Consider the following 20,000-nt stretch of genomic DNA (forward strand, 5'->3'; position numbering starts at 1 on the left):
GTACAAGTCCGCTGCGCGTTTTCAAGACCTAACGCAATGCCACAGGTAAGAAAGAGCATGACAACGTGCAGTAAATGAGTGTCTCCATGGTGAAAGTTGTGTAGTACACACAAAATCCTTATTTGAATAGGGAGGTCCGCACACGCAGTCTTAGTAGATCACACGCAACATGCCCACTAATAGTACACCCCATCATATAGATTGCACAGGCGTGGGGTGTTTAGATCTTAGTAGAGCAGGCCCCTGGTCTGCCAGAGAATAAGAAGACGTAGCAGGAGGGTTCAGTGTTGCCAATTTAGCGAATCTCCAGACCCCTCTTTATTCCCTTTTTAAAAAATGACTCAAATTACTTTTTTGTGTCATTGAGGACTTGTGGTCGCTGACATGAAAGCATGCATGCCGCTCTTCTCAAGGACAACAGGTCCTGCTCTTGAAGGCCTCCGCCTTATCTGACAGCACTGCCTGGTTTGTGACTTAAAACTAATTCATTTGTAGTTCCATCTATTTTGCTTATCCTGTTGTTTTTACTCACTTTTTGTCGCCCCCACAATGCTAATTCCCTCTCTACAGTGTCGAGTACAATTACATGCATATAGTAGGGATAATTATGCAAATTAGACAGTGATGTCATTTAGCACCTCTGCAACCTATCTCTACAAATACTTTAAATTGCAGTTCTGTTCCTGACGAAGGCATTCCTTAGTTGCCATGGTAATCAACTATACTACATACTCTATTAATAATAAAAAGTCAATGTACATCTTCTTCTAATCTGTTATTTGAGATAACAGATTATGCAATTTTGTTGTTTACTTTCGCCGTTATCATTGGCTGTTATACTGTATCCAAACATTTCCAGGCAAAGTGGTAGTTATGGCAGTTATTTTATCTTGTTACACTTTTTCCTATTGATCCTGACTGTCTGCTCAAATAAGTGATAGAAAGAGCTAGGTTGTTCTAATAAGATTGGGTTGCATGTGATGTAATGAGGGATGCTTCCGTGTCTCCATTACAGTGAATGAGGTCTCACATCTTTACTGATACAGGGTTGGGGTTGTTAAATTTAAAAAAAAAGCTAATTATTTGGAAATTATAAACTATACACTGTATTTAGTGTGATTCCTGTAAGTTTTATGGTGTGTTGTTTTTTTTTTTAGCATTTAGAAAAAAGAAGCATTATTCCTGATTCATTCCTCATTCTGCTGTCATCCTATGGACATGATGGAAGTAATTTAGCGTATGCTGGCAAGGCTTGATATAAAGCACCATGCTGTGAGGAAAAAGCCACGATACTTGGTTTCTTGGTGAAGGCCAAGCTTTTATGATGAAGTGACATTTTGCTGACATTAAGATTGGCCAATTTGTTCTGAATGTGGTAAAGTGCAGTTGTTGAAGGCAATCTCTTACTTACTTAGATATCCTTGGACTTTCTATGGTACTTGTACTTGATAATAAGGCCACATATAATTTGCCATATTACTAATTATAGTGTTGCAGCAGATATTACACTATAAATATATATTAATATATACCGTATTTTTTGGACTTTGAGTCACAGTATTTTTCATAGTTTGGCCGGGGGTGCGACTTATACTCAGGAGCGACTTATGTGTGATATTATTATTAACACATTACCGTAAAATATCAAATAATATTATTTAGCTCATTCGCGTAAGAGACTAGACGTATAAGATTTCATGGGATTTAGCGATTAGGAGTGACAGATTGTTTGGTAAACGCATAGCATGTTCTATATGTATAGTTATTTGAATGACTCTTACCATAATATGTTACGTTAACATACCAGGCATGTTCTCAGTTGGTTATTTATGCGTCACATAACGTACACTGATTCAGCCTGTTCACTATTCTTTATTAATTTTAAATTGCCTTTCAAATGCCTATTCTTGGTGTTGGATTTTATCAAATAAATTTCCCCCCAAAATGCGACTTATATATGTTTTTTTCCTTCTTTATTATGCATTTTCGACAGGTGCGACTTATACTCCGGAGCGACTTATACTCCCAAAAATACGGTATATATATATATATATATATATATATATATATATATATATATATATATATATATATATATATATATATATATATATATATATATATATTATATTACTTTAATGTATCTTCATGTAAATAAACACTCATTTTTAAGGTGTGGCGACCATATCAGACTCACCCTATTGAAAATACATGGATGCATATATATATATATATATATATATATATATATATATATATATATATATATATATATACATTACATTACTTTAATGTATTTTCACGTAAATAAACACTCATTTTTAAGGTGTTTATATTTATTTATATATATATATATATATATATATATATATATATATATATATATATATATATATAAATTACTTTAATGTCTTTTCACGTAAATAAACACTCATTTTTGAGGTGTGGCCACATTGGGACCCCATTGGGGCCTGTGCGTGTTTACACTGGAGTCTGATAAGATTCACATTTTACTTACGGTACAGTGTAAACAGTCAGCTGGAAAAAATTCAATTTAAAAAAAAAAATCTGATTTGGGCCAATTTGTCCTGCAGTCTCCACATAGTCTTAGATGATGACAGGTGCGGTGTTGCTCCTGCCAGACAAAGAATGCATGTTTCAACGTCCACATTCACACTATTTGATTGCAGAAAGTTGGCCACCTGTTGCACTGTTGAAGCAGCATCATCTTGTCCTTCTCTCTTATCAGCTTTTCCACCTTGAGGCATGCGTGTTATCTGGAGGCCAGTCATAATCACATTATTCATGCGGACAGACTCTTGTACTTCTTGAATCTGACACTTTTATTGCGATCCTTCTCATCCCTGTCCATGTTTGACAGTAGGAAGGCAAGTGGGATCATATCCAGCACTTCTCTGCCTCCAAGCAGTCGACTTCATGCCAAAGTGCTCAAATGTGGTGTCTTGTGACAACATCACATTCTCCCAAGCCTTTTCTGAGGCGTTCAGGTGTTTGCAGACAGGCCTGGAGCAGAGACACCTGTATCTCAGTCCTTTACAGATTGGTGACTTCCTTTCTTGTTGAAGGGGCAGGACTCATTTGTGTACTTCATTGCCTCATAAACAGCCTGTGGGTATCACAATCCTTGCTGGGTGGTTTGGAATTAATCACTTATTTCCCTCCGTCTAATTCTATCTATAACCTTGTTTTATTTTTTATTTTTTTTGCTATCTCAAAAATGTTATAAGGTTTTAAATGTACAAAATCAGCAGGTGTTCTAATTCTTACCATATTTTCCGGACAATAGGGCGCCCTGCCGATGAGTGGGTCTAGTCATGTCTATTTTCATACAAAAGGCGCACCTGATTATAAGGCGTATTAAAGGAGTCATGTTATGATGTTTTTTTTCTAAATGTAAAAGACTTCCTTGTGGTCTACATAACATGTAATGGTGGTTCTTTGCTCCAAATGTTGCATAGATGATGTTTTACACATCATCATCAAGTCACTTTCTGACAGTCTCTTCAGGATGCACCGTTTTGTGGGCGGTCAGAAAAACCCTTAGTCAAGCAGATTCAGGGGTCGGCAACCCGCGGCTTTAGGGCCGCATGCTGGCTCTCTGGAGCTTTTTCAAAAATGTATGAAAAATGGAAAAATATATATTTTTTGTGTAGGAAGACAAACATGAAACAAACCTTCCTAATATGTTAGAAATCACACTGCCCCCTACATTCAACATGCTTCGATGATTAGAGACTATTTGGCGAGCGCCGTTTTGTCCTACTAACTTTGGCAGTTCTTGAACTCGCCGTAGTTTGTTTACATGTACAACTTTCTCCGACTTTCTAAGACGTGTTTTATGCCACTCCTTTTTTTTTGTCTCATTTTGTCCACCAAACTTTTTATGCTGTGCGTGAATGCACAAAGGTGAGCTTTGTTGATGTTATTGACTTACGTGGAGTGCTAATCAGGCATATTTGGTCACTGCATGGCTGCAAGCTAATCCATGCTAACATGCTATTTAGGCTAGCTGTATGTACATATTGCATCATTATGCCTTGTTTGTAGGTATATTTGAGCTCATTTAATTTCCTTTAACTTGAGTAATACTTGAGTATGCTGAGTCATACCAAAGACTATACAAATGGGAGCCATTACCTCCCTGCTTGGCACTCAGCATCAAGGGTTGGAATTGGGGGTTAAATCACCAAAAATGATTCCCGGGCGCGGCCACCGATGCTGCTCACTGCTCCCCTCACCTCCCAGGGGGTGATCAAGGGGATGGGTCAAATGCAGAGGACACATTTCGCCACACCTAGTGTGTGTGTGACAATCATTGGTACTTTAACTTTAAGTCCTCCTAATTTGATTCATATTTGCATGTCTCATGACACATTATCCGTATGTAATATTGACTGCATTTCTGATAGTTGTTTGTGTGCCATGTTGTTCCAGACCACAGCAAACGTTACCCGGCTTGCAATAATTGTAATCAATCCATTAGAAGAAGACAGTTTCCTTTAACTTGGACACACATATCTATACATTTGGCCATTAAAAGCCAGTAATTTCCAGGAGTTATCTCACCCTCTGAGAAACCTCCATTTTACTAATGATTTTGAATGTTGTAAACATGTGTAGAATAAATATTACATTTCTGTCAACAAAGATTTGCGTCAGCCTATGACACTTAGTCATTTTGATAGTAGGCTAATATAGACACTTACATAATGTGTTGTCTTCATTATAACACTTGTATAAGACTTTTAAAGTCATTTTGATCGTAGGCCAATATAGCTAATATAGACACTTATATAATGTGTTGTACAACTTTCTACGACTTTCTATCACGTGTTTTATGCCACTCCTTTTTTTGTCTCATTTTGTCCACCAAACCTTTTATGCTGTGCGTGAATGCACAAAGGTGAGCTTTGTTGATGTTATTGACTTGTTGGAGTGCTAATCAGGCATATTTGGTCACTTGCATGGCTGCAAGCTAGTCCATGCTAACATGCTATTTAGGCTAGCTGTATGTACATATTGCATCCTTATGCCTCGTTTGTAGCAGTGACGTGCGGTGAGGTTCATGGCTGGTGAGGCACTGACTTCATCACAGTCAGATTTACAAACATATGAACCCTAAAGAGTATCTTATTCACCATTTGATTGGCAGCAGTTAACGGGTTATGCTTAAAAGCTCATACCAGCATTCTTCCCTGCTTGGCACTCAGCATCAAGGGTTGGAATTGGGGGTTAAATCACCAAAAATGATTCCCGGGCGTGGAGCCGCTGCTACCCACTGCTCCCCTAACCTCCCAGAGGGTGAGCAAGGGGATGGGTCAAATGCAGAGGACAAATTTCACCACACCTAGTGTGTGTGTGACAATCATTGGTACTTTAACTTTACACATACAAACTGTAGCACACAAAAAAGCACATTTAATTAAAAAAAACGTTATTATGGTCTTATCTTTACTTATAAATGAAGTCCATGTGCCACTCCTTCTGAACAAAAGCATCGATAACTTGTTTATAGAAGTCTTCCTTATCTTTCTTCTGTTTTAAAAGTCTCTTTGTCTCGATGGAGATCTTCCTTTAATTATTACCTCCTATTGAAAGTCCAGTTTAGAAAACTGTTTTATTTTAGATATGTAATTCTCCATGTTAAACGTCCAGGCCGCGCCTGGGAACAATTTTTGGTGATTTAACCCCCAATTCCAACCCTTGATGCTGAGTGCCAAGCAGGGAGGTAATGGCTCCCATTTTTATAGTCTTTGGTATGACTCAGCCGGGGTTTGAACTCAATTTACTCAAGTTAAAGGAAATTAAATGAGCTCAAATATACCTACAAACCAGTGACGTGCAGTCAGGGGAGGCAGGTGAGGCGGGGCCTCACGTGCCATCATGGAAAGAAAAAAAATTTAAAAAGAAAAAAAATTAATTAAATTGTTATATGTATCCAGTGATTATACTATAAAGTTATTTTCCATTTAACTACACCAGTTTACCCTTGCAAGCCGGGTAACGTTTGCTGTGGTCTGGAACAACATGGCACACAAACAACTATAACACTTATATAAGACTTTTAAAGTCATTTTGATAGTAGGCTAATATAGCTAATATAGACACTTACATCATGTGTTGTCTTCATTACAACACTTATACAAGGCTTCTAATTTTTTGCGGCTCCAGACAGATTTTTTTGGAGTATTTTTATTCCAATATGGCTCTTTCAACGTTTTGGGTTGCCCATCCCTGTGGTAGACCAAGGTAGTTTGTAAATATGCACTGTAGGAGTATCATTGTGTTTGTGCAGTGTGTGTAATGTGACAGTGGGCAAAAAGATTAAATACGCTTGTTAAATAAAACCTGTGCCTTGTTTTTAATAAACACTTAGGCCTACTACGCAACTGTAATTTAATTTTGGTCATTATCTGTAGATAATCAAACACTTTAATGTATATGGAAGTTCTGTAGCAGTGCTTCTCAAACCAACCTCAGGAAACACCAAGTATAATGAGCAACATTATAATACAGTAGCGTAGTAGGCCTAAGTATTCATTCAAAACAAAGCAGAGGTTTTATTTAACAAGTATATTTAATATGTTTAACCACACTTGCCAACCTTGAGACCTCCGATTTCGGGAGGTGGGAGGCGTGGTCGGCGTGGGGCGGGGCGTGGTTGGGGGCGTGGTTAAGAGGGTAGGAGTATATTGACAGCTAGAATTCACCAAGTCAAGTATTTCATATATATATATATATATATATATATATATATATATATATATATATATATATATATATGTATATATATATATATATATATCTCCTGAAAATATGCAAACAAAACTGTGTTTAGATAATTGATACTTGTTGCGTTTTGGACCAGTTGTTCCTCCCAGGGAATTCAAGTCACAATTCGCTCCCAAGCTCTTTACGACACTTTAAGGCTGAGTTGAAAAACCACCAGAGACAGAATAGGTATTTTGTTGTATATTCTCAAAGCTTTGCCAATATACATTGATTGAGACCAGTCTAACCCTAGAACATTCTATTGCGCCTCCCCAAATGGTCTGTCCTCCCAACGCCAAAAACCTCTCTTTCCTTCCCCCTCCCTAGCCAAAACACAAGCACAACGTCTCCCTAGCCATAATACATTCCAAAGAACTCAAGGTTAACACACACAGTTTGCTTGCTGACAGAGCATTAAGAGAAGAAGTGGAAAACACGAGCTGTTTTCCAATATGACAAAGAAATGGAAGAAGTACAACTTAAATTCGGATATATGTAAATATCTGCCTCCGACATACTTCAAACTTGCATAAATCTTAGTGATTATAACATAACTTGGCTTCTGAGAGCTTCAAAATGTAATGAATAAAATGCTAAAGTTGTTGATAAACAAGCAATTATTTTAATAATTAAATATGGTCATTTTAAATGAATTATTATGATAATTTAAAATTAATTATTTCAAATATGTTTATTTTAATGTATAATTCTATGGCTGGATGCAATAAGGAGTCAGAAAAAATACAAATAAAAATACAATAAATGTTGATGTTTTTAGCAAAATATAGTAAAAATGTATTTAGTTGTTGTTGTTTTTAAATTAATAAATATATTTATTTTTAGGTAAGATAAACACAATAATACAATGTATCTCTAGTCTGGATGATTTTAGTTCTTGTCACCCTGTTGTCCTCCCGTCGTGAAAAAAGGCTGTCCTCACTCAGGTCTGCATGGAGCTGGAGGGGGCGTGGCCTCCAGTTCCGAGGCTGAGATTTTCGGGAGAATAATTGTCCCAGGAGGTTTTCGGGAGAGGCGCTGAATTTCGGGAGTCTCCCGGAAAATTCGGGAGGGTTGGCAAGTATGTGTTTAACTGTAACATTACACACAGTTCAAACAGCAACACTGTGTTTTGAATATTTAATTAGGTGATTCTTCGGCGTGCCACTAGGTGGAGCCTGCGTACCGCTAGTGGTACACCTACCACAGTTTGACCTGCAGTATTGTAATATCAGTCCGCATGGGTGCGGAGCTGTGATTATAAAGAAAAGAAATGTGCAGGTTCCACACAAGAGCGAGTCATGGGTGGGTTTTTAAAAGTAAAGACGTCTAGCGGTCCATTTGTTGAGAAGTGCAGTAGAAAAGGGAATGTGTTTACTTCCAAAGCGCAGCATGGAGGAGGCGGGAAGTGCTTGCAGGGCTGAGTGGCTTTATGAGGCGGCAGGCTGCACTAAAATGTATGGCAACTACCGGCATTCAGCTCCTAATCTGAAGGAGACACTGAATGGAGATTACTCCCTCAGTTAGTCATCTTTCCTCCAATCTTCCATGGCATTTTTTTCTGTCATTACACGCCATTTTCCCGATCACAATGACGGAGTCCTTATTTAGCCTCTCGTGTTTCTGCGTGATTACATTTAATGAGCATTAAGGGATTTATCAGTCATATAGGCGGCGTTAGATCAGGCATATGGACGTTTGACTTTGATATACACCATTAGAGGCCAGACGTCTTCATTGCAAAGCAACAATTAAAAAAAATGCTTGAATGAAAATGAAAAAAAATAATAATAATTTTTGCTAACTTGTCCGTATTAATGTGTCCTTATTGTTCTAACTTGTGTTTGTCTTTGAGTGAAAGACTCAGACTCCCAAAATGCAACACGGAACGACACAGGAAGTCCTTCATACCGACAGCCATCAGACTGTATAATGCATATGTTCCTTTTTGACTGTACTTAAATGTATAATAGACTGTATTTATATTATTCACATGTGAATAATGCTGTATAATAGACTGTATTTATATCATTCACATGTGAATAATGCTGTATAATAGACTGTATTTACTTATATTATTCACATGTGAATAATACTGTATAATAGACTGTATTTATATTATTCACTTGTGAATAATGCTGTATAATAGACTGTATTTATATCATTCACATGTGAATAATGCTGTATAATAGACTGTATTTATATCATTCACATGGGAATAATGCTGTGTAATAGAATGTATTTACGTATATTATTCACATGTGAATAATACTGTATAATAGACTGTATTTATATCATTCACATGTGAATAATGCTGTATAATAGACTGTATTTATATTATTCACATGTGAATAATACTGTATAATAGACGGTACTTATATTATTCACATGTGAATAATGCTGTATAACAGACTGTATTTATATCATTCACATGTGAATAATGCTGTATAATAGACTGTATTTATATTATTCACATGTGAATAATGCTGTATAATAGACTGTATGTATATCATTCACATGTGAATAATGCTTTATAATAGACTGTATTTATATCATTCACATGTGAATAATGCTGTATAATAGACTGTATTTACATTATTCACATGTGAATAATGCTGTATAATAGACTGTATTTATATTATTCACTTGTGAATAATGCTGTATAATAGACTGTATTTATATCATTCACATGTGAATAATGCTGTATAATAGACTGTATTTATATTATTCACATGTGAATAATGCTGTATAATAGACTGTATTTATATTATTCACATGTGAATAATGCTGTATAATAGACTGTATTTATATTATTCACATGTGAATAATGCTGTATAATAGACTGTATTTATATTATTCACATGTGAATAATGCTGTATAATAGACTGTATTTATATGATTCACATGTGAATAATGCTGTACAATAGACTGTATTTATATTATTCACATGTGAAGTGAAGTGAAGTGAATTACATTTATATAGCGCTTTTTCTCAAGTGACTCAAAGCGCTTTACATTGTGAAACCCAATATCTAAGTTACATGTGAATAATGCTGTATAATAGACTGTATTTATATTATTCACATGTAAAAAAATACCTAAGTGTTTATTGTTTATTGTGAGCGAACTGTGGTGCTGAATTTCCCCCAGGGATCAATAGAGTAATAATAATAATAATAATAATAATAATAATAACTGGGATTTATAGCGCTTTTCTAAGTACCCAAAGTCGCTTTACATGTAGAACCCATCAATCATTCACACCTGGTGGTGGTAAGCTACTTTCATAGCCACAGCTGCCCTGGGGTAGACTGACGGAAGCGTGGCTGCAATTTGCGCCAACGGCCCCTCCGACCACCACCTATCATTCATCATTCAATTCACCGGTGTGAGTGGCACCGGGGGCAAAGGGTGAAGTGTCCCGCCCAAGGACACAACGGCAGCGATTTTTGGATGGTAAGAGGCAGGGAGCGAACCTGCAACCCTCAGGTTTCTGGCACGGTTTCTCTACCCACTACGCCATGCCGCCCCTACTTTCTATTCTGTTCTATTCTATTCTATTTTGTGTCCATGCAGCTGCTGCCCACTTTGGACATCTACACATGGACAGAGGAGCACGTGGTGAGTGTCCCCTGCAAGTCGTTTTAGTCCTTTTAGTCCTTCCGTGCGACTAAACGTCACCATTTTTGCTACACAGTACTTCTGGATGCAGCAAATATTCGGTGCAGGTTTGTGCATTTAATTTAGATTGGAGTCACGCGTGGCTGTTTGTGTTTAAAATACACGCTTTTCACTGGTAGAGGAGAGCGCGTGTGGCATGCAGCTGTACGCCGACCTCTTTCAGGACAACCATATTACCGGAAAGAGGCTCCTATTGCTCTCGGAGAGTGACATGCTGGACATGGGCATCAAGTCCAAAGGTCATGTCATGCACCTGAAGGTGACACAGTCACACACAAACATTGCACTTGAGCTTTTTATTTATTGACTTATTTATGCCTGTGACAATTGTTCTTTGGCAGAGTGAGATTGAGAAGCTCACCAATGATTACCTCGGCCTGGTCCACTTCCCACCGTTGCTCAAGGTAGACTGTGGCAAGTTTCTTCTATAAGCTGCTCTGTTGGAAAAGTGTTGGAAAAAAAAAGGCTCAAAGGACACTTCATTAGGCTCACATACCGACACAAACTTAATAATGATCAGTTTTGATTGACACTGACAGGGGGTATACATCAGGGATGGGCGATATTGACCTCAAATCTGTATCGCGATATATATTGCAGCCTCCTGAGGTAACGATATGCAGCACGATATATTACCGTATTTTACTGACTATAAGGCGCACTTAAAATTCTTTTTTTTTCTCAAAACTCGATAGTGAAGTGAATTATATTTATATAGCGCTTTTCTCTAGTGACTAAAAGCGCTTTTACATAGTGAAACCCAATATCTAAGTTACATTTCAACCAGTGTGGGTGGCACTGGGAGCAGGTGGGTAAAGTGTCTTGCCCAAGGGCGACGGCAGTGACAAGGATGGCGGAAGCGGGGATCGAACCTGGAACCCTCAAGTTGCTGTCACGGCCACTCTACCAACTGAGCTATACCGCCCCATAGTGACATACCGATAGTGCGCCTTACAACCTAATGTACGGAATAATTGTGGTTTTGCTTACCGACCTCAAAGCTATTTTATTTGGATAGAACATTACACACGGTGCTCAACAATCTATCAAAATGTTTTAGTAGGACTTTGGTCAGCTATGAAGCCACACCGCTTGATGGATTGTACTGTGCTTCAACATAGGAGTATTATTATGGTGTGTGTATAAGGTAAGACATATTATCTGGTGATTTGTTTCACAATATTATGCAAAAGCAACTTTTCTTACCTTCTGGTACCTGCTGATCTGTATTTGGGATCTGCATAAGTCCTGAAAATTTGCGCGCGTTCGCCTTTGTGGTCCGTGCCGACACCGTAGTCGATAAGCTTCTTCTTTTTCTCTATCTTCTTGTTATGTGACATTCATCCTCCACTGTTGCCATTTCTAATATAAAGTAGTGTAAAGTTCTTACGTATATCTGTCAGTAAACTCGCCATGAAAGCACTGAAACATACCGGTGTAGTGAGTTTACATTATTCACCCAAGGAACCTTAGTTATTAGAGAGTTCCGGTTGGACGGTTTTTCACGGGACACATTTCGGGCGTTGTTGTTGCACTAGTGAGCCACGGATGAGGAGATGCTGTTATTGATTGAAGTAAAGTCTGAATGTCATTAAAACAGTTAGCGCCATCCATAAAAATAGAAATATAAACATGAAAAACACTAGATAAACAGTAGATAAAACATAGATAAAAATAGAAATAAAAACATGAAAAACACTAGATTAACACTAGATAAAACATAGAAACAGATAAAAATAGAAATAAAAACATCAAAAACACTAGATAAACACTAGATAAAACATAGATGAACAATTTAAATATAAACATAAAAAACACTAGATAAACAAGAGATAAAACATAGAAACATACATAAAAATAGATGTGTATGTATATATGTGTGTGTATATATATATATTTACTAAATATATATGTATGTGTGTGTATATATATATATATATATATATATATATATATATATATATTTATTTATATATGTATATATACATATGTGTGTATGTATATATATATATATTTATATATGTATATATACATATGTGTGTATGTATATATATATATTTATATATGTGTGTATATATACATATATGTATGTATGTGTATGTATATATATATGTATGTATATATATATATATATATATATGTGTATGTATATATATATATATATATATATATATATATATATATATATATATATATACTGGTAACATAGTGTCTTCAAAGTGTGCTTTTTTTTTTATACTAAAATAGGGGCTTTTGTCGAGGCTAGAACTATTTATCCATCCATTTTCTACCGCTTGTCCCTCTCGGTGTCGCGGGGGATGCTGGAGCCTATCCCAGCTGCATTCGGGCGGAAGGTTGGGTACACCCTGGACGAGTCACATCTATTCATGTTTATATTGATCCTTATTGGGAACTCTGCTTCACTTTATGAACTTTTCGGTTTACGCGTCATGTTCAAGAACCAATTAAGTTTGTAAGTCGAGATTGCACTGTAATTTTGTCATTGAAGAATTGTAATTACTACTCTGTTCAACTTGCATGTCACAAAATGCTATGAAATGAAAATGTGTTGCTTTTTAACATGATTTTCAAGTTTTCCCATTTTTAAGTACCGCGTTTAAGGACAAGCACCATTTCAAAAGTATCGATTTGGCAACGTTATCGGTTCAAATGTGAACAACAGTCATTCATAATGTGCGCTGCAGCTCAAATTAATTATTTTGCTTGTCCTTTTCTCATTTTCTTTCCAGGATGAACTTGAAAACCAGGTGGACATCAGTAAAAGTGTCAACCTAGAACTGGTGTTTGGGTACCACTGGAAGCCAGGGACTGGAAGATCAGTAAGTTTGGGACGTAAACACATCACAATTATTGAGTGGGCAATGAAGAAAGAGAGTTACCTGCCTTTATTAACACAACAATGCTGAGTTTTCAGTGTCATACAAAATATATTCCAAAAAAAATATTATAATTGTATTTTTTTAAATGTAAATTGATCATAATACAGCATGTTGGATATAGAGAACATTCAAACCGTTTGTTTATTGAATCAAAAATACTGAAATTCCACCACATAGTGAATTTGAAAACAGCTAAAATTACACACAAAGCAAACTATAACCTGCTAGCCAAGAATGTACAACAATTATTATCAACAAAAGAGGAGAAATATAATCTTAGAGGAAAATGTAATTTAAAACATGTGTACGCACGTACAACACTTAAAACCTTCAGTATATCAGTATGTGGAATTAAATGATTAAGCAAAGAAATGAAACAAAGTACTAATAAGATCCACTTCAAGAAACTCTTCAAACTTAAATTCAGAATGTTTAGCTTCTTCTTTGTACTTAAGAAGATAAACATTCTGAATTTATGTCATCCATCCATTCATTTTCTAGATCATCTTACACATCTCACCATATGAAATATAACTTACTTCACTAATTATTATTTATTTATTTATCTAATGTGATTAGTTATGGAGTATATTGTGAATAAATTGAGAACAGGAAGTGAACACAAGTTTTAGCAACTGCTAGGTAAAGAAAAGGGGGTAGGATTAAATAAGCTCTGCTTTTTCCTACTCTTTTTTTAAACATGTTGAATAGAGAAACTGGAAATTGTGATGTATCATGTTGTATGCATGCATGTGTGATGTATCATGTTGTATGCATGCATGTGTGATGCATCATGTTGTATGCATGCATGTGTGATGTATCATGTTGTATGCATGCATGTGTGATGTATCATGTTGTATGCATGCATGTGTGATGTATCATGTTGTATGCATGCATGTGTGATGTATCATGTTGTATGCATGCATGTGTGATGTATCATGTTGTATGCATGCATGTGTGATGTATCATGTTGTATGCATGCATGTGTGATATATCATGTTGTATGTATGCATGTGTGATGTATCATGTTGTATGCATGCATGTGTGATGTATCATGTTGTATGCATGCATGTGTGATGCATCATGTTGTATGCATGCATGTGTGATGTATCATGTTGTATGCATGCATGTGTGATGTATCATGTTGTATGCATGCATGTGTGATGTATCATGTTGTATGCATGCATGTGTGATGTATCATGTTGTATGCATGCATGTGTGATGTATCATGTTGTATGCGTGCATGTGTGATGTATCATGTTGTACGCATGCATGTGTGAAGTATCACGTTGTATGCATGCATGTTCCAAATAAATACAAACTCAACTCAGCTCATTATTATTGTTTAACGAGCAGAATAGTTAATTGATGTTCTCAGGTAACTTATAGAATGTGTTCTATCTGCGAAGCGTTAAAATGTTGAGGCTTTTGGCGCCAAGGATGGGTAATGACAGCTGTTACACTGACCATTAGAGGCATCGCTATCCAGGTATGAAAGCGGGCAAATAAACATGTGGTGTGGCACATCCAGCTCCACTCACTCCCTTTGTGAGCGCCGAGAAGGCCGGCTCTTCACTTGCCGTTTGAATTTAATCAAAAATAGCCCATTTAGCCAGAAGTCGTTTTCTTTTTAAAAGGAAAACGTTATTTAATCTTTCAGCTGTTCATTGTCCCGTCATAAATAGTCCTCTTTTCAGTGTGTTCGGCGGGGCTGAAACGAGCCTGCTAATTGCCTCCCATTTCTTCTGACATGTGGTGGTTTAGTGGGTCGAAAACACAGCAGGGAGAAGGAAACAGGAGGCTGAGAAAATGAGAGCTAATTATTTTCCCCCTGCCTGGTGTCAGGTTTCGTGTCAGCCTTGTTTTTACAAACTGGAAGTTTTTTTTTTTTTTTTTTTTGTACTAAATAAAACAAACCCACACTGCATTTCTTCCCCTCCTCTCCGCCCCTCTTTGCTGGCGATGTCATGGAAGCAGCTGCACTTCTCAAAGACAAAAATGAGGGCCTTGCGATTGAGCGGCCACCATCTGACAGCCACTGAGGGTTCCCTGCTAATGAGGATATCACCGTGCAGCCAAGTGAAAGGTGCTGAATTATGTATGAGTTGTCATTAGATGCACCCGGGTCCAAGGCATCATTACGGGACATTGTTTCTGGCGGAGCGATTAGACCCGGGAGCCTCGGTGCGGCCGTCCTTGGGCGAGCTGGCGTCTTCCCGAAGCCAGCCGCGGTTCCCCCTTTTGAGACGTGGTCCGGTCCCAGAGGAGCGCGTGAGAAGGCTTCTCAGGCGAGTGTCCTCAGATGTCCGTCTCTGTGATCAGCGCACAATGGCTTGACCTCTACCGTGAACCCCGTGTGGTCGAGCGCTGACCTGTGGCTCTAAGGCGCGATCATTACTGCGTCGTCAGCATGCAGGAGGTGAAGGACTGATGCTTTGTTTACATTCGGGCCTCCTGGCGAGGGTCTGATGGGGGGCCTCGCCAGGGAGAAAATGTTGAGGAATATCACTTTGTTGCTACTTTATTTTCGAGGAACGTCACCTTGCACAGTCAAGGGCACTCTGCATAAAGTCAATCCTTGAAAAGACTTATTTATGATGACCAAGACACTTTAGACACTTACTTGTATATGTCAGAGCAATTTGCTTATCATGAGTAATATCTACTCAAATCTGACTCAAAAACAATATATATTCCTATATTCATGTTCTTGTTCAGATATCAGATTTTTGAATATTTTGATCTTGATTTCTGCTAATATTCAATTATATTTACAGTACATTTGCCAAATTTAAATTTGCAATTGATTTAAAATACTATTCGACGTTGTGTTTGATATTTATTATCAAATTATACATACTGTATGTATACATACTGTCCATACTTAATATATGTGAAATACTTAAATGGTAGATAAATAATACATTTAAATAATCATATTTCAGTATAAGTAGATGTGATTCAATATTAAATAGACATATAAAAAGAAAGTATATATTAATTTTTTTTAAATTTAAATATCACATTAAATATCACAAATATTAAAACATTTTAAATATCACTATACTGTATTGTTGAATACCAAATTTTGTAAAAGGTTGTTAGATATGTTTAAGAAAATATGTAATATTGAGCTATATATATATATATATATATATATATATATATATATATATATATATATATATATATATATATGTATGTATGTATGTATATATATATATATATATATGTATGTATGTATGTATGTATGTATGTATATATATATATATATATATATATATATATATATATATATATATATATATATATATATATATATATATATATATATATATATATATATATATATATGTGTGTGTATGTATGCAGTACCGGCCCAAGCCTCCATGGGGCCCTAAGCAAAATTTGATTTTGGGGCCCTCTATTTCTGCCAATAATATTGATTGATCATTCACACACCTACTATAAACTCATTGCGGCTCTGGCAGTGTTATTTACATTATCCTATTGTCAGCCTGGCATGTCTTTACAAATGACATGTCATTTATAAAGATATGGGGGTGGCCCAGTTTATAACATAAATAATACCAATGAATGAACGAATGATGTCCAGAGTGCCACATATGGTTCCTAATCTTAAAATGTAGAAAACATTCAGCTACAAGAGTGGCCTGGGGTTGAACAGTCCAAGTGATAAAGCTTTGCATTTACGGTAAAAGTGTCATCTTGTCTCATCAGTCTTGTACATATTAGTCTTTAATTACTAGTTTATATTTTTAGTTAATTGTTCATATTTAATGTTTACTTTGTACAAAGAGAGCGCAGTCTACTGAAGTTAAATTCTCAATAGTTTTCCCCTTTGAAAGACGCAAGGGAAATTCCTTCCATTTCACCATGTTGCTACAATGATCTTCACTGTTTTCATGCTGTTTCAGCAGTGCACCTATGTTGACCCAATCCAGCTGTCCCTCGGCTGCCAGTTTTTAGGACTTTTTGGAAAATAATTTGCAGCAAAAGCAATAGACTGCATCTTTACTTCTTGAATAAGTCAGCCAGCTACGCTTGACTTTTTCTCCATTGACTAGCTGTCTGTAGGTATAATGATAATGAAAACTTCGGCCATCATGCCGTTTGGGGAATGAAAAGTTCTCCTTAATAGACAGTGGTCCTCTGATCACCTGCTCAGTCCTGTCTGAATCTGAGAGGAAAGAAGGCCACTCAGCTGGGTCAACTGGCAGAGCTGATGGTGGTCCATGGTGTGAAGGGGACGTTGTGGTGGAAGTTGCTGAGGAAGTGACCAAAGAAAGACAATGACTAAAAAAGAAGGACCTATAAGGTCATTAAATTGCACTGTTGGACATAATTATTAATCTCAGAATGTTCTGCAGTACAATGAGCAATTACAAAGGGTGTTTTGCAGTTAACTTACTAGATAAATCAGCTGTGGTTTCAGACATGGAGGGGACAGTGGGCACAGAGGGTGGAGGTGTGTGAGAGAGCACTGTAGAGGATGGAGATGGACCTAAGATGAAATACATACATACATACATATAGGCACACATATTAATGAGATACTTTGACTATATTAATTTCCCTTCAAGTGTAATGTTTGTACTAAGAAATTAAATGTATACCGTGACAGTCTTTTCCTCACCTGATTCATCACTCACAGTTGAGCCTGAGGATGTGGACTGGCTCTGGGCTGATTCTGTGCCTCCAAAGTATTTTAACAATGCTCCTGGGGAAGTTTCACATAACTTATGAGTTGATGTAAAAAATAATGTTTATTTTACTCAAATAAATTACCGTGCTCTGCTGCAAACAATTTGTGCAAACAACATATCTCACTAGTAACCTGATGCTAAAAACATATTGCTAGCACCTGATGCTAAAAACATATTGCTAGCTAGCTAACGTCACCTAGCTAAAGCTAATTACAGCTACAAATCTCTTTGATAAACTTTTTATTACCAAGTCATGCAAACATACCTTTATCATGGCATTTTTTCTCCTCTTCCACTTTCTTCTTCTTCCTTTTTTCTGCACCTGAAGGATATGTCCTTTTTTGTGACATTGTTTTGCCTCTATCTGCGCTTTTGATGCCCAGTGCGCACTGGCATTGCACGGCGGGCGGCAAACGTCACAGGTGCAGCAGAGGCAGTTTTACATTTAAAGAGAGGCAGGAAGAATCACTAGGCCTAGATCAGCAGCAGCACTCTGTTGACCTAAAATTGTGTTTTTGTACAATAATATATCTTTGATCATTTAGAAATCATCAGTCAGACTCCTACATGCAAAAAATAAAAAATAAGAAATTTTTGTTAATTGCTTTTGGGGGCCCCCTGGTGGCCGCGGGGCCCAAAGCAAGCGCTTAGTACGCTTATTCCTTGGGCCGGCTCTGTATGTATGTATATGTATATGTAAAAGGTTGTTAAATATGTTAGATGTATCCATTTTCTACGGCTTGTCGCTTTCATATATATATATATATATATATATATATATATATATATATATATATATATATATATATATATATATATATATATATATATATATGTATGTATGTATGTATGTATGTATGTATATGTATATGTAAAAGGTTGTTAGATATGTTTAAGAAAATGTGTAATATTTATATATATATATATATATATATATATATATATATATATATATACATATATGTATATGTATATATATATGTATATTTGTATATAAAAAAGGGACAAGCGTTAGAAAATGGATGGATGGATGGATAGTTAAATATATATATATATATATATATATATATATATGTATATATACATATATATATGTGTATGTATATATATACATATATATATGTATATTTATATATACAGTTAAATACATATATATTTATATATGTAGTTAAATATATATACATATATATATATATATATATATATATATATATATATATATATATATATATATATATATATAGATATATTTATGTACATATACTGACTATATACTGTATGTATGAATATACCCAATACATATCAATCATCCATTTTCTACCGCTTGTCCCTTTCAGGGGGGGGGGGGGGGGGGGGGGGCTGGAGCCTATCCCAGCTGCATTCGAGCGGAAGGCGGGGTACACCCTGGACAAGTCGCCATATAAAATAATATTTAAATGACTACATACATACAAAATACATCATATTTAAGTATGTATAAATTATGTATATTATTCTATATTAAATATACATAAAACATTTGTATACATGTTTTAAATGTATCTCTATGTTGTTGAATAAATGACACAAGCAAGGGGCAAAAGGTGTTAAAAAAAATACTTTAAAGTAAGAGATAGTAGTGGACACTACTGAACATTTGATCTAATAAGACACTTTAGTAAATTGTATGATTTGCACCAATCAAAAGGATCCTGGTAACTTGTGGCATCATTTAGAATATTTAGAAGATAGGATGTGTGTTATGAAGTAGGAATAATACATGATATGACATGTAACGTGTTGTCATAATACAAAATAATAGCTTTTTGTCACAAATTCTTAGTCTTTCTTTTGTCACCTCCTGCTATGCGACACCCAGGCAATGACTTGGAGAAAGGAGTTGAACTAAGTACATTGCTATTTA

At 36.1% G+C, this 20,000-nt stretch overlaps 1 protein-coding gene across 1 annotated transcript in view; it reads left to right on the forward strand.

Moving 5' to 3' along the window:
• map3k20a (mitogen-activated protein kinase kinase kinase 20a) overlaps positions 1–20,000 on the forward strand; it is a 121,957-nt gene that overhangs the window by 94,438 nt on the left and 7,519 nt on the right. Inside the window, exons 12-16 of the mRNA XM_061970630.2 lie at positions 10,366–10,410; positions 10,487–10,517; positions 10,590–10,729; positions 10,812–10,874; positions 13,221–13,310. Coding sequence (XP_061826614.2) covers positions 10,366–10,410; positions 10,487–10,517; positions 10,590–10,729; positions 10,812–10,874; positions 13,221–13,310 — 369 coding nt within the window. The remainder of the gene's footprint in view (positions 1–10,365; positions 10,411–10,486; positions 10,518–10,589; positions 10,730–10,811; positions 10,875–13,220; positions 13,311–20,000) is intronic.

This window comes from Nerophis lumbriciformis, linkage group LG13 (genome assembly GCF_033978685.3).
Source record: "Nerophis lumbriciformis linkage group LG13, RoL_Nlum_v2.1, whole genome shotgun sequence".
NCBI classification, from domain to species: domain Eukaryota; kingdom Metazoa; phylum Chordata; class Actinopteri; order Syngnathiformes; family Syngnathidae; genus Nerophis; species Nerophis lumbriciformis.